This window comes from Populus trichocarpa, chromosome 19, assembly GCF_000002775.5.
Source record: "Populus trichocarpa isolate Nisqually-1 chromosome 19, P.trichocarpa_v4.1, whole genome shotgun sequence".
Taxonomy (NCBI): domain Eukaryota; kingdom Viridiplantae; phylum Streptophyta; class Magnoliopsida; order Malpighiales; family Salicaceae; genus Populus; species Populus trichocarpa.
This window is the reverse complement of record NC_037303.2, coordinates 14,984,920-14,999,482: the sequence shown is the minus strand read 5'-3', so window position 1 is coordinate 14,999,482 and position 14,563 is coordinate 14,984,920. Positions and strand designations below refer to the sequence as shown.

At 32.0% G+C, this 14,563-nt stretch overlaps 1 protein-coding gene across 1 annotated transcript; it reads right to left on the bottom strand.

The window, feature by feature from the left end:
* Positions 1-9,860: 9,860 nt before the first annotated feature.
* LOC7498134 (protein NUCLEAR FUSION DEFECTIVE 4) lies at positions 9,861-11,851 on the bottom strand. Its single transcript, XM_024590861.2, has 2 exons — positions 10,575-11,851; positions 9,861-10,361 (listed from the first exon to the last, which is right to left on the bottom strand). Exons 1-2 carry the CDS (start codon positions 11,774-11,776, stop codon positions 9,938-9,940), a joined length of 1,626 nt encoding a protein of 541 aa, XP_024446629.2. The 5' UTR covers positions 11,777-11,851; the 3' UTR covers positions 9,861-9,937.
* Between the last annotated feature and the right edge of the window lie 2,712 nt (positions 11,852-14,563).

The window sequence follows — 14,563 nt, the reverse complement described above, 5'->3', positions numbered from 1 at the left end:
AAGGGGTGTTTTTCGTTACTTTAACCTAAGTCTCACTCAACTCCACCCCAACAGGTCTGGCTTTAACAAGTTACTGAGGGTGCTTAAGGAGGAACCCATAGCCAGGGTGTTCAAAAAATGTTATATGCTGATTAGTAGTGTTTAAAGGGGGCTTTCTGTACCTTTTTTTTTTTAATTTCTCTAGTAGGCTTAAAAGGCCTATGAAAGATAGTTTTTTAAAAAAGTCATCTCATTCAAAGAAATGGATAGTAAAGTGGGTGATAATAAAATATGAGGATATAGAAAGACCTCATAATGGATATAATATAATCTAAGGTTGTACCCACCTCTGGAGAGCACCCTATGCTAGTGTAAATGCCATGTTTTTCCTCAACGAAGAGGAGGAGAGGATATACAATAGATTGTATAATCTTAACACCAAGTACAAGATCAACGACATGACTCAAAGGTTATATAACTCTTCTAGTAATTTTAATTTAATGTTACTTTCATTTCATATGTTATTCATCTTCTAACTTTTTCATTATGCAGGATCTTTACCAATAGTAGCTAGGTCTGAGGTCGACGAGTCCATGCCATCTATGCTTGATCATATGACCACACAAACACCTATTCGTGTTTTCTTATATAAAGATACCCCAATCTCTCTCCATAAGAAACCTTTGATACTCATGAGAAGGGTTACAACAATAACTCCAATAGATACTGAGGAGACCCTAACAGCTACTCCTTCAACTAAAAAAGTGCACCAAAAAATAATAAAGGGAAGTCAATCTCCCATATCGAGGGGTCACAGGATGCCAACTCTAACCTTAGTTATCCTTAATGTTGTCTCACACTAGAAGAGTATAAGGGTTTCTATCATTTTTTACTCTAATATAAAAGTGATTTGTTGTCCCATCAACACTCTTAATCTAGCTAACCTAGTTTAAATGCTCATTGATTCTTCCAGTCAGATGTCTCACGCCACAAGGGTGGAGGACTTTTTTCTTTAGGTTAGACCTGTATTGTACTCCCATATGCTTCCTAACCTCAACAAGGAGAAAAGAAGGATTATGGAAGCTATCTTATAAAGGAGGCCCACCTTTGGGCCTTGAGGGTTGGAGGTGGGAGACACCATGAACAAATTACTCACTATTTTTTCTGATGTGAGTGTAATGACACACCCCAACTACTAGCGCTACTTGTGTATTACTAGGCATATGGTATTCTAGGCATGAAGAGCCTTTAAATAATTTTTATTATCTAACATACTAGCTAACTTTAGTTAATAAGAATTTAAATTTATTTTGTTATCTATCATTGTTTTAGACTTTCATAATGTATGCCTATTCAAGAAGTCGATAGGTTGGGGAGAGAAGAGTCATTAAGCAGTATCGCGCTAACATGACTAAGGTGCGAAGACTGAGAAAGCAGAAAGCTGCCCAAGATATAGAGCTGAAAACTCTTAATGCTATCTATACTCAACTGCAAAGAGAGCTATAAAAACATACTTTCATCTTGGAATCTATTGAGAAAAAGTTTGGGAAGACTGATAACCGGATAGACTTCTTAAAAAAAAAGGTCATTAAGCTTAAAGAATCCAACAAGGATTGAGGAGCTGAAGACATTCAACGATTAGGCTTATAATTCTCGGTTGAGGATGGAAACATTAAAGAACTCCTCATAAGAATTTTATACTAATTATGAAGAGTTTGTCTCCTTGATAAAAACCACATGGTACATATTCTTTTTATCTATGTCCAACTTATATTTCTTTAACATTTCCAGGGGAATACAAGTGGATTTCAGCAAGTCTTTTCTTAATAGTTAGGCTCCTGACCTTGAAGATGTCTTTCCTGCCAAAACTGTTATAGCCAAAGGTGGAGTCTACCTTGCCTAAAAGCCTGGCATGAAGATGTAGGAGCTTTTACATTTGCCTTAGTGGTTTGTTATTATATAATGAATATTTTGGCTTTTTAGCCTTGGATTTGGCCACGAGGCCTTTGAATTATATGTTATATTTTCTAAGTACATTTAATTTTTTGATAAACTAAAGTCTTCTCTAGGTAGGTTGTATAAACCTAAATGGATCCAACGTCATATACTTATAAAAATATAGGAGGGATTTCTTTAAGTAGCCAGTATGGGTCTAATACCTATACTTGAAAAATATTTTAAAAAGAAGTTTTGACTTTGTAATTAGCTATCAATATTTCTATTTCTTTCTTCAAGATATAACAGTTCTTTGTGTCGCGTCACTTATTTTTATGGAACAACAATACTTCTTGAATGTATGGGTATTAGGTGGTGATTTCATAGGTGAAAAATAACGTATAAATGTTTTTACCCTAGATGTCTATAAAGACTTCAATAAGGGTAATGTTTAGTAGAGTGGTATGCATTTCATGGTAGCTAAGGCATTCCCTGATCGACCTTTTTTTTATACTTTTCCTAAGTTGTTATCCCTCTTATGAGAGCGATCTCGCTTGGGAGACCTTTCAGATAGTTTTTCTTTAGAGAAATAGGGAGGACCATGACATAATATACTTGTTTTCTCTACACAGCTTATGGTTCTTCATAGCTTGCTTTACTTTCAATAAACTTATGTTTGGTAGAGAACAATTATTTTTTTATAAAGCTCTTCCCTTCGCTCCATGTATTAGGGCTTTGAAAGCCATATGCTCAATTAATTCTTTAACCTTGAGCATTTTTTCATCAAACCTTTTCAAGTATACTAGCGTGGACTCATCATCTGCCTGAGTGACCTTATAGAGTTTTGTGGAACTCTTTTTTATTGGGATACTTGTGTTAAATCATGCCACTAGTTTGGTACAAAGGTCACCAAGACTTGTTAAGGAGCCTGACTCCAAATTGTTGTACCATGCACACACCGACCCCCTGAAGGTTATGGGGAAGATCTTGCACATGGCATAGTTATCTTGCATAACTATTTCCAAACTGCTCTGCACATTTTGTACATATTCCCTTAGTAAGACCATTATAATTATCCAAGGTCATTTTGGTGAAGATATAGTCCTTGGGTATACGAGTTTGCAACACTCATCTCGATAGGGAAAAATCTTGAATCTGGTTGAGGTGTAGGCATCCTTTTGCATGTATTCTACTTCAAGCTGTTTTCCACTCATATGCCTATAGGGTTATAGGGAACTTGAGGTTTTTAGCGTGGAACGACAAGATTTATGGATAGTATCCTTCCTGCGATGGCTAAATGGATGTCTAGAATACTTGTTTTATGCCTGAGCATCTTGAAGGTGCGTATGCTTTTTGGAATGGTAGGATGACCTTTTAGGCTGAAAATCCCTCATGGTTTCATTATGCCAACATTTCTCTAAGTAATGTAATCATTTGCGGACATTGGGTGCGACCTATTATTGTGAATGTGGTAGGGAGGATGCAATAACTTGATGAAGTGGTGCCGAGACTTGTTGAGGTAAGGTTTCTTTTACTTGCTGATTCACTAACATTGTTTGGGTAAGAAGTTGCACCTGATTGATGAGTTGGGTAGAAGTGCCTATTGTGGCAGAAAGATTTGTAACACATCCTATCCCAGGAGTGTCCTGTTTGTTTGTCATTGGTGATGAGTAGGCATATTAAAAAAACCAGTAGAATAATTAATGGCTTTTTGAAACTTTCTCATAGACAACGCTGACTAATGATGTCCTAAAACCCAATATAATCAGAAATCAGGTTATGTAGTGTTTAGATACTGGTTAATCAATTGTTCATGTTGATATTTTCTTCTTCTTGGTCTAGGAAGTACAAAATTGATGGTAGATGTCCTGATATTTGCAAAACAATCCCTATCGGTGAAATTTAGAGACTCTTCGATGATAAAGTCAATAACTTTAAATGAGAATTGTAATAAATAAAAGAAATAGCTTTAAATTCCATAAATACAAGTGTTTGTTCTTGTTTTTGTATGATTAATGTTTTAAGGATTAAGATATATATGTTTTGAGAGTAAAAAAAAAAAAAAATCTTTTTACCTTGATAGTTCATGAAGTATTTACATTTCTTGAACCTTGATGTCCTATTATTTCTCAAGTTAATTTATTTGAGTCCATATTCAATTCTTTTAATATCCCTTTTTTTTTATTGCATTCATGATAAAACATTAATAATTATACGGGTTAATATAAAATTGTTGTGGGATTTTAATTAATAACTTAAATTCCATCGCTATATAACATAAGGCGGATGGGATATATAAGGTACCCATTTTGTATTTCAAAATAACGAATGCATTTATATGGAACAGTGAATTGCATTCTATCCTCTCTCTCTCTCTCTCTCTCTCTCTTCCACCAAAAATAACAATGCCAGAGCTTGTGATTAAGAACATACAGCTTTTTTGAATTATTTGTACATTGAGGTGATGTGATACTTATCACACTGGAATAATTTTACAAATGGAAAGAAGTACAATAATGGCAGCTATAAATCAGACTGTGCCAAGAGACTTCTAGGTATATACAGTTTTAACTATGCCAAGAGAAGGATATAGTGTTGTTCAGCTGGCATTTTTTGGAATTATTGCTTCCTTACATCTAGGATTACTATATATATATATATATATATATATATATATATATATATATATATATATATATATGAAAGATAAGTAATTTTAAAATAATAATAAAAAATGTGCATGTAATAGTAAAGAAAACGTTTTAATATAAAATAAACAACTAATACAATTACAATTCCAAACTATACTAAAATGCTTAGACTTTTCCATGTAGCCGTCCACAATATTCACATTTTTTAAAAAAAAATTGTCATCAATTTATCTCTCTCAATTATAGCCTTTCATGCTCAATTTAATGGTGAATTTATTAAGTTTAGAAAAGCATTAAAAAAAAACCATAATATAAAACAATGAGAAAACTCACGGCAATCTAAAATTAAAGGGAAAAGTTATTTTTCACTCTTAAAACTTTTCCTTTCCTCCATGGTAAGAAATTTTAATTTTAGACTTTACATTTTATTTCCTGAGTTCAAGAAAGGAGAGAAAAAATTGCCAAAAAAATAAAAGAAAATCATGGATTTCTCCACTTTTTAAAAACAAAACTCGTCATTCATGATGTTAACGAACTCCATTTGATAAGGGGATTTTGATTGTGTTTTTTTTTAACTTTCATCTTGCCTAGAAAAATATATCGAGGTTGAGAAAAAAAAAATCTTTCTAAGTTTGATTTTGTATTTCTAAATCTTTTTGGGGTTGATAAACATAGTTTTATGTTTTAGATTCAACTAATGTTTATTATATGCTTTTAGGTGAAAGTAGGGAAAAAATAGGATTTCAACACAAACAAAATTAAACCTGAATTATTTACTTATTAATTTTTGAAAAAGGATAAGAGAGATGACAACTCATCTTGTTCTTAGAAAAAAAAAAAAAAAACTCATGCACGTGGACCTGAACTAGAAGGTCCACACGCTTGGTCTTTGTTTCAAAGGCTCAAGTGTGCTAGCCTACCCAGGCTAGGTCCGCGTGCTTATGTTTTTTTTTTTGTTTTTTAGTTATTTTTTTATCTTTTTTTTTATAGCTTTATCCTTCAATATTGAGTTTCTTTATTTTTTTAATTTCACCTTTCAATATTTGGTTGATTAATTATGAATTGATCTTCGTGATTTGTACTTTTTATAGGGTTATTATAGTTTGAAATAAACATTCCAGCATTTGGTTAGTGCTTAACTTTTTAAGCGTCTCTTTTTTTATCAATTTTTGAAGTAAAAAATAGTTTTTAGAAAATTATTAATCTCAGTGAAGTCAATGACGTAGGTCGCAGGTTTGGCGAGTTAAGCCACAAAACTTGAGTCGGTTCAATATATCTTCGTCTCAATTTTTTTTTTTAAATCTATTTTAAAATATCATTTAAAGTCAAATCATTTTTTTATGTTCAAAAATAGCTAGTCTAACATGCAGTATGGCGCATGAAGTAACCTACTACTTGCTATAATATATGTTGTAGTCTTAGATTATTTGATTATCAGCAATCATGAATTAACTTAATATTTTCTTATTCTGATAAAAAAATAATTAAACTTTTTTTATTTGAATTTTATGATAACTTATTATACAACATAGTATAGATAGTACGTATAACAAACATACTTGTGTCGACATAATCTCTATACGAACAAGATACGTTTATAACCAATATAATGTTCTCTAGTGCCAAAATTGAGCTAAACAATCCATGTTGATTTGGTCCGTTTCTGACTCTAAATTTATATTTATTTGTTGCTCACGTGACATTCAATAATATCATTTTTTTTTTAATTAATAAGACGTGCAGCATGCTCTTGTAATTCTAACTATTTGTGATTTGATGATATTATGATCCCATTAAATTTTCAAATAACACATGCAAGCCATTTTTTTTTTATAATTAAAATCAGGGCTTGAAGCCTAAAAAATCTTAAATTAAACATAGTAATTAACATGGACCCGACGAGGTCAAAATACAAAAAGAATATAACTCCGGTAGAGGGTCGCCAAGGATCCAATCATTTCTATCAAAAGAGTTTCTAGATAACCCAAAATGAGCTAACCAGTCTGCTGCTTCACTCGCTTCGCGGAAAGCATGTTGCACCTGAACATCCCAATTTCCCTTCAGCAATTCCTTTGCCTTGGTGATCAAAGTAAAATTCACGTCTATTGTAACAGTATCCTATGTTAAGAGTGTAATAGCCAGCATGGAATCTGAATCTAATATAAGTCGTCGAATTCCCAGCATCTAGGCCAGCTCTAACTCCTTAACCACTGCCCACAATTCTGCTATGACCAACGAATATATACCCGTGTTGATTGGAAATCCTTTAATCAACGAACCAAGACTATCTCTAATCAAACCCCCTGCTCCCGCACATCTTAGATTATCTTTACTGCATCCATCAACATTCAATTTTATCCAGTCCATTGAAGGGTATTTCCAGCTAACAAGGCTCATTTATTTCTGCCTGTTAACTGCTCCGGCTCTATTATCCATCGCGTGTTGAATATCCCCAGACATACAGTGGATATGACCATTAGGCTTATAGCTTATAGAGCTACCATCCCTAAAAATTCTAGCATTTCTCCATTTCCAAAGATACCATATTGCAACTCCATGTGTAATTGACCAATGCTTACCTTCTTGTGTACCTTTACTGGACGCAAGGTTATTGATGAACCATGAGATTAATTCTGTGTTGAATAAAGCCAGCCTATCCTGCTGCTCAGGGAGGGCTTCCCAGACCATACAGGCGAGGGGGCAATCACATGTAAGCCATTCTTTTGATATGCTATATATGTACGCCATTCATATTTATTTTGAGTTATATTTACGTCTCGAATAAGTGTGCATCGAATGAGTATGCATAGTAGGATTCAAACTCTTAACTTTATAATTATTAAGACTAAATAATATATTAAAGAACTATTTCAATTTAAAATTTTGATCTATTTAGATATAATTTTATATCATTTTCTAAAACATAATACATAGTAATACTATTTAGTATGTAGGTTATATCTAGAAACTCTTTTTTTATTACAAGAAGCTAGCATAGCTTACGTGAGTAATTATATTAGGAGAAATATATTCACATGCAAATATAAGTGAAAAACAACAAAAACAAAGTTAATAGAATATAAATCATAAATTCTAGATATATAGAATTTTCATAATTGCTTCAAACCGTTCATGCAAACATGTCAATTGAGAAAGACAAAGTTTGAGACAGAAATTCAAGTTCTTTACCCATACTAGGTAAGGTAAGTTAAGGATGGTGTCTTAATTTCATACCTATGGGACTGGTTCATAATAAAGGGGAAAGAGCTTACTATGTGTGGTACATGCATTTATGTGCCTAGTTTAACTTTGTTTTTTCGGTTACAAACAATTTCATGTTTGCATTTACCCATCTATATATGGCAATGTTTTTAAAATGGGTGAAAGTTGATTATCTCATAAAAATCAAAATGACATTGTGTTGACATTTTAAAAAAAAAATCTTAAAATATTATCATTTTGAATTGAGTTAGATAAACTTGGATTAAATTGTTTAACCTATAACTCAAATCTCTAATTATTTTATGGATTAAATGAGTTTAATAACTTAGATACATTGTGGGTTTAATGCATAAAAAAAGATTATGTTTCAATTAGATAACCTTCTTCTTATTGAATATTTTTAGTTTAATTTGTTAATGGGCCATTTAACTATTTATTTGCAAGCTTAAACCTAATCACCAAGTTTAGTGGGCCGTGTTGCATTATACTATATTTCAAGGGTGTTTGAAAGTGTGATAAAAATTATTTTTTAAAATGTTTTTTGTTTGAAAATACATTAAAATATATTTTTTTATTTTTTAAAATTTATTTTTAACATTAATATATCAAAACGATAAAAAATACTAAAACAAATTAATTTTTAATGAAACACCACATTTGTAATGATTTCTTCTCTTTATTCTGACAATAATTTTAGATTTCTAGTTATTTTATTTCTTGTTTAGCATGTGATTGATTTGGACATGTCATTTAATTTTTTTATTTTGTATTTAGATTTTGAAATGATTTATCTTCTATCAATAAGAATCAAAACTTAAATTGTTCTATGGTTTTGTTGTCTTCATTGTTTTTAAACTTTTTGGATGCATCAAGTATTATCAAAGCATGTTGGTTTGACCAATGGATGGAGTCAGTAGCAACCATCTCATTGACATTGTTCAAAGGATAGAGGCGATCTAGGGCTGTGGTGTAAAGGCCTAGGAGGCAGCATAGAAAGACTAGAATCAAAAGTTCGATTGAAGGAAGAGGAGACTTCATGACATGACTTGCCATTCTGAGCAATTGCTACATATGGCGCAATTAGGAACTGTGATGAAGCGAGAGACACTCTTAATTTATGGCGTTTGAAAACATTTTATGTCAGTAAACTCCCAATAAGTCTCTGGTCTAGTGAATAATTTATTTTAATCCTAGCCCTCCCCCTTCGGAGCACCAAAAAATTGATCCCAGTATACATATGTAACGGCATTTTCATAAAATGTCACAGTTGAAAATCATTACAAAATTAATTTAATTTTAGTGAATTTACTGACAAGATTAGATTTTTTTTCTATGAGATACATAGAGTTTTATAAATCAATTTTGCAATCAAGAGCATCTTCTGTAGACTTTTTTTTTTCAAAAAGTCTTAAGAATGCATTTCTTGTATCTATAGTGTATTAAAAAAAAATCTTCTAAATACTAACTTTAAAGCTCAAGTTTGAAGTAGTTGTGTGTGTGTCCGCCGCCGCCGCCCACCCACACACATGCTATGAACTGAGTGAAATTCAAGTTCATAAGACAATTGGTAGTTAGTTAATCATAGTATCTGCTGACCATCAGATACAGTGTATAACTTAGAAAGAATAGATTTTTCTTTCATGGAGACTCTTTGAAAGTGAAAGAAAAAATAATCTCTTCATCATGTTTTCAACTATCTAAACATTCCCTAGCAAAAAAATTAGGCAGCAAGCTAAACTTTCCCAAAGTCATTGAGCAACATATTCCTCAAGTACATAACAAAATAAACATATATGGGATAGGAGTTTGGAAATAATTTTTTTGGTTTGATTTGATTTTTTCAGTTTAGTTTTTATAAAGAATTAATCTAAATTACCAAACAAAATTAATAAAAAAAAACTTATCATTTACAAAAAGAAATGGTATCATTTACTATGACTTAGTAAACGTGATCAAACCAATTAAATAACAAAATAGATAATAATTAATATATAATAATATTGTGATTAGTCAAATAACATCTTGAGATTAAGAAAATTATAGATGATACAACTAGTAAATACATTCGTCATCATGTCAACATATATGAATTAGACAATTTTGATCCACATGAACTCAATTCGTGTCAATTCCTTTTCTTATAAATTAATCTATCTATGCGAGTAGAACTTTCGCAAGCGAGCATACAGGACTAAAGCTAGGAAGGTGCCAAACAGACAAACTGAACCCCAGATGATAAAAGTGTTCCCGTAGCATTGCATCCCCATGCACTTGCCATATCCATCACCTTCCCTGTGATAAATAAGTGCTGCGGAGTAGCCAAAAATGAAGGACCCTATTGGGATATTGGCAACCACAACATTATGGTTGACACTGAAATTCCTAGTGCCGAAAAGCTCAGTTGTTGTTGAGACAGAAATGGAAGTGATTGCCCCGGTACAAACACCTATAATAGCAGTGCTGATGTAGAGGGAGATGTTTGTTGAGTTGAGAAGCAAGAAGAAAGCTCCTGCCATTGGGGCCATTAATGCTGCTATACAAGCTGCAGGTCTTGATATCAAATTATACCTACTCCTGAACAAAAATTGAAATGAAGCCTTTAATCACCGGAAAACACATGGAAATTCTTGGTTTGCATGCACCAAGGGGAGGCATATAGCACTGAATTAATAAATCTATGCCCTTTATGATTTTAGAAAAGAACAGGATGAAAATCTCTTCCTTCGCCCAAATTTTGTAATATCAAGCAGACCTTAGAACAGAGAAATTATAGGTTGAATTACGTACCTTGACAAAAAGTAGTCCAATAAAGATGGCATGAGACGGCCAAAGAACCCAAACGAGGAAGATAAAGAAACCAGTGAAGACGTCCCTGAGAACCCACGAGACTCAGCTATTTGTCCCAAGTTGTTCGAATAAACTAGACCAAGTGTTGCACCAGAGAAATACACAAAGAAATACAACCAAAAATCAACTCTTTTTAACATCAACATCACCCCAATTTCCTCTTTCACACCCACCTCATTTTCCCTTCTATGATCATCGCCCTCTTCAATCCCACTCTCTATCCTCTCAACACGATCATCACCAACGTTCTTCTCTATATAAACATTCGTGATCTCTCCATTTAACAACACTTCTCTGATTTTCTCTGCAATGGGAATTGCAAGTGGGGCTAACAGGAACACTGAGATACCAATTACATTGCCTAATGGAGGTATCCTACTTGGTAAGGATCCCAAACTGCTGATAACAGCACAGATTCCTGTGGCTATAGTTATCAAAAACATGACTATGAACCCAGCTTTCATGTTCTCGCTTGTTCCAACATTAACATCCCTAACAAACGGTGCAGCCAGCACACAAACTACTAAAGGTGATATGGAGTTGAGAAGGAGATAGCCTCTTGCTCTTTTATCAGGAGAAAAGAACAAGGCATCAACAAGTACTGTGTAGATTTTAGCACTTAATCCTTGATAGCTAGTGGTTAATCCTACAGAAACTTGGCGATCAGAAGGGAAGTTTTGGATGATAACAACATAACAAACGGTGTTGATCCAACAAATACTATTTCCTGCCAAAACAGTGAGCAGGAAAATATGGACATAAGAAAGAGAAGAAATTTGGTGTGTTATGAAGAGATATTGCAAACCATAACCAACGAAACCAAGAGTCGAACCAATCAAGAGAACTAGCCATAGTGGAAGGTATAGAGCAGCCATGCCAGACAAGAAACCAAATAGTTTCCCAGCATCCGAGGCAAACGAAAGGTTGTTTAGCTCAGTTTGAGACATAGAGAGGAGTTCTTTGAGCTGTGGGGAGTAAGCTGGAAAGGTTGTGTTTGTTCCATTGACAGACTGAAGCCATATGATAACCACTAGGGTTAGCCATTGGAGGGCGTTTGAAGACATCGCTATAGGTTTAAGGTTAATTAGAAATGGTTCGAAATTGGTCATTAATTTATAGGAGTGTGAATCTTGTAAATACATCTACGTACGCTATATAACTGTACAGACACCGCCTGAACTGTGTTCATTAACGACCACTTGCCAAGATAAACTTGCTGTATTATATCCATTCAACCTCGACAAGATCTTGTTCGAACTTTACCAGGTTTCTATGTTTGACATTGCACATTGTCATAAAAGACATGTTGAAAAAAAATGCTCGTTTCTAGAAATTTCTTAAAAAATATTACAAATAAAAATTAGTGCACTTTCTAGAATTTGTTTTTAAAATATTATAAATAACTAGCCACTGTCGACATAGTTAGACATGACAGCTAATCTATGCAACTAATAAGGAAGGTAGGGTTTAGTCCACTGTCCAACTTGTAATCTAGTCCAAGGATATATTGAAATTAATTTGAAAGACTCCATATAGTATTAGATCAATTCTAGGTTGGCAGCATATATACATCTCACACAACATAGCATGTTGCATCCAATGTCAAGATTGAAATTTGAAAGATTACATACGTACGGCATGTGAATAATCTAAAGATTAAAAAAGAAGAAGTTCGAGTGTATAATTTGTATTGTGGTAGTGGTTATTTTTTAAAGTATTTTTTTATTTGAAAATATATCTAAATAATTTTTTTAAGAAAAAATATTATTTTTAATATCAACACGTTAAAACAATTAAAAAAACCAAAAAAAAATTTAAAAAAATTTTTATTTTTTTATAAAAACACTTTATAAACAAGACCTAAATATACTCCAAACCTAAAATAATAACATAGATAAAACACACCATTTTCTATTTTTATCATGCAAGACAAACCGTTAATTAACTCTATTTTAGCAAGTGTGTATTACATAATGCATGCATGGTGCTAACATCATGATGATGTTTAATTTTGTTATTATTATTTTTTTGAATTTAATTATTTTTTAAATGAAAGATAGTTTGAAAAACAATTAAAAAAAAATTGAACCACGTTAGCTTCCGTATCGAATTCAAACATTAAGCAGAAGAACAAATCAAAACGCACAACATTGATATTTCTTTAACTATATATGGTCGCCCCCCCGTATGAAATTAAGTCAATACCTCATATCAAGCATATTAAAACAAACTATTCTTTTCTGCCTAAATCTATCATAATTATAGCCAAAAACTAGATTACAACACATAAAAGAAAAAGAAAAAAGAAGTAAACACCTCACAGAAACATGCAACTAAACTTTTTGACCAAAAATATCAAAGCAAGAATAAAAGCCGCAAGATGGTATAATTTGGTCTCTGTAAAGGATTATACTGGTCAATTTGGATACCACACAACTATATAATCTTTGACTTCAAAACTCCAGATTGGGATATGATTTTTGACCTCACCTTTTATCGATTGGCCCTTTGATTGAAGTTCTCTGTTAAAAATTTCAGTTATATAGACTCCGATCTTTATAGAAATCCTGAATGTATCATGAACTGGACTAATTAATCGGGGCTATAAATTCCTCGTTCTCTCTATGTTTTTTAATTCTTCCTGTACGTAATCTTTCTTATCTTGCAGCCCTCATCTTTTTAACGAGAATACCTTATTTATAATATTCTTGATTACTATAATAATAATTAAAAAAAAGTGGTATAATTTGGTCTCGTGCTTTGTCTCGAAGGTTGCTTGTTGAATTGTTTAGCTCTACATATTTGAGAGGGTGGCACTCTAGCTCTCTTGACCTCTTCTTATAATAATAGTTAGGTCCTTATCTTGATAGTGGCGCAAGACAACTCAGATCATCTTCCGAATCGCTAGCCACTTACCACTAATCTCTAAATGCATTAACTATTATTAATTATACAAGGCTTTAAGACCTATCTTTGATTTTATTTTGGGAATTAATCACAAAAGCCTAGCTCCCATTTGTTTGACCGAAGAGAAGAAAGGGATTGAAATGGGAGAGAAGAAGATATTTTTAAATCAAGTTGAGTGAGTTAATTAACTTTGTAACATTAATTAGTATTTGATTTTTTATTTAGTTTGAATTAAAAATTAATTTAACGTAATCTAGTCAATTTAATTAGTTTAGAGACAACTAAATTGATTGGTAAAAGAAATCTGAAAAGAAATTTTGAAAAAAAAAATTAATAGGACAAAATCTTTTTATCTTAACTTCTTACCTAACTCGAGTTTAATTTTATAAATATTAATAATTATTAAGACTGAATAATATTAAACAACTATTTTAATTTAAAATTTTGGTCTATCTAGTGAAACCTCATTACATAATTCTAAAACATTTTCTAAAACATAATACATGATAATATTATTTAGTTTGTAGGTTATATCGAGATGCTCTTTTTTATTACAAGTAGCTAGTATAGCTCACGTGAGTACTTAATTAGGTGAAATACATTCACATGATAATTCATAAATTCCTTATTGAGAGATATAAAGAATTTTCTTGGTTTCTCCAAAACGTTGCTTCAATTCATAAAAACAAAGTTGGACACTAAGTTCTTCACATATACATGAGTTGTTATTTATTTTGGAACCCTATATAAATATACAAAAAAATATATATAAAATATAAAATGCAAAATAAATTTAAAAAATAAAAAAATACATCAGTGAGAGAACATAAAGTATGTCTAGAAAATTATCAAAAACTAACTAGGGAGGATCAAAAAATCCATAGTTGAAAAATTGATAGTTTAAGTTTGACTTATGAAGGCTCTATGGACAAGAAAATTTTAATTTGGAAAGAAATATTCAAAATTGGATGTTTAATAATTTAATTGAAATTTTTCATGGTTTAATTGAATTTATTAAGAAT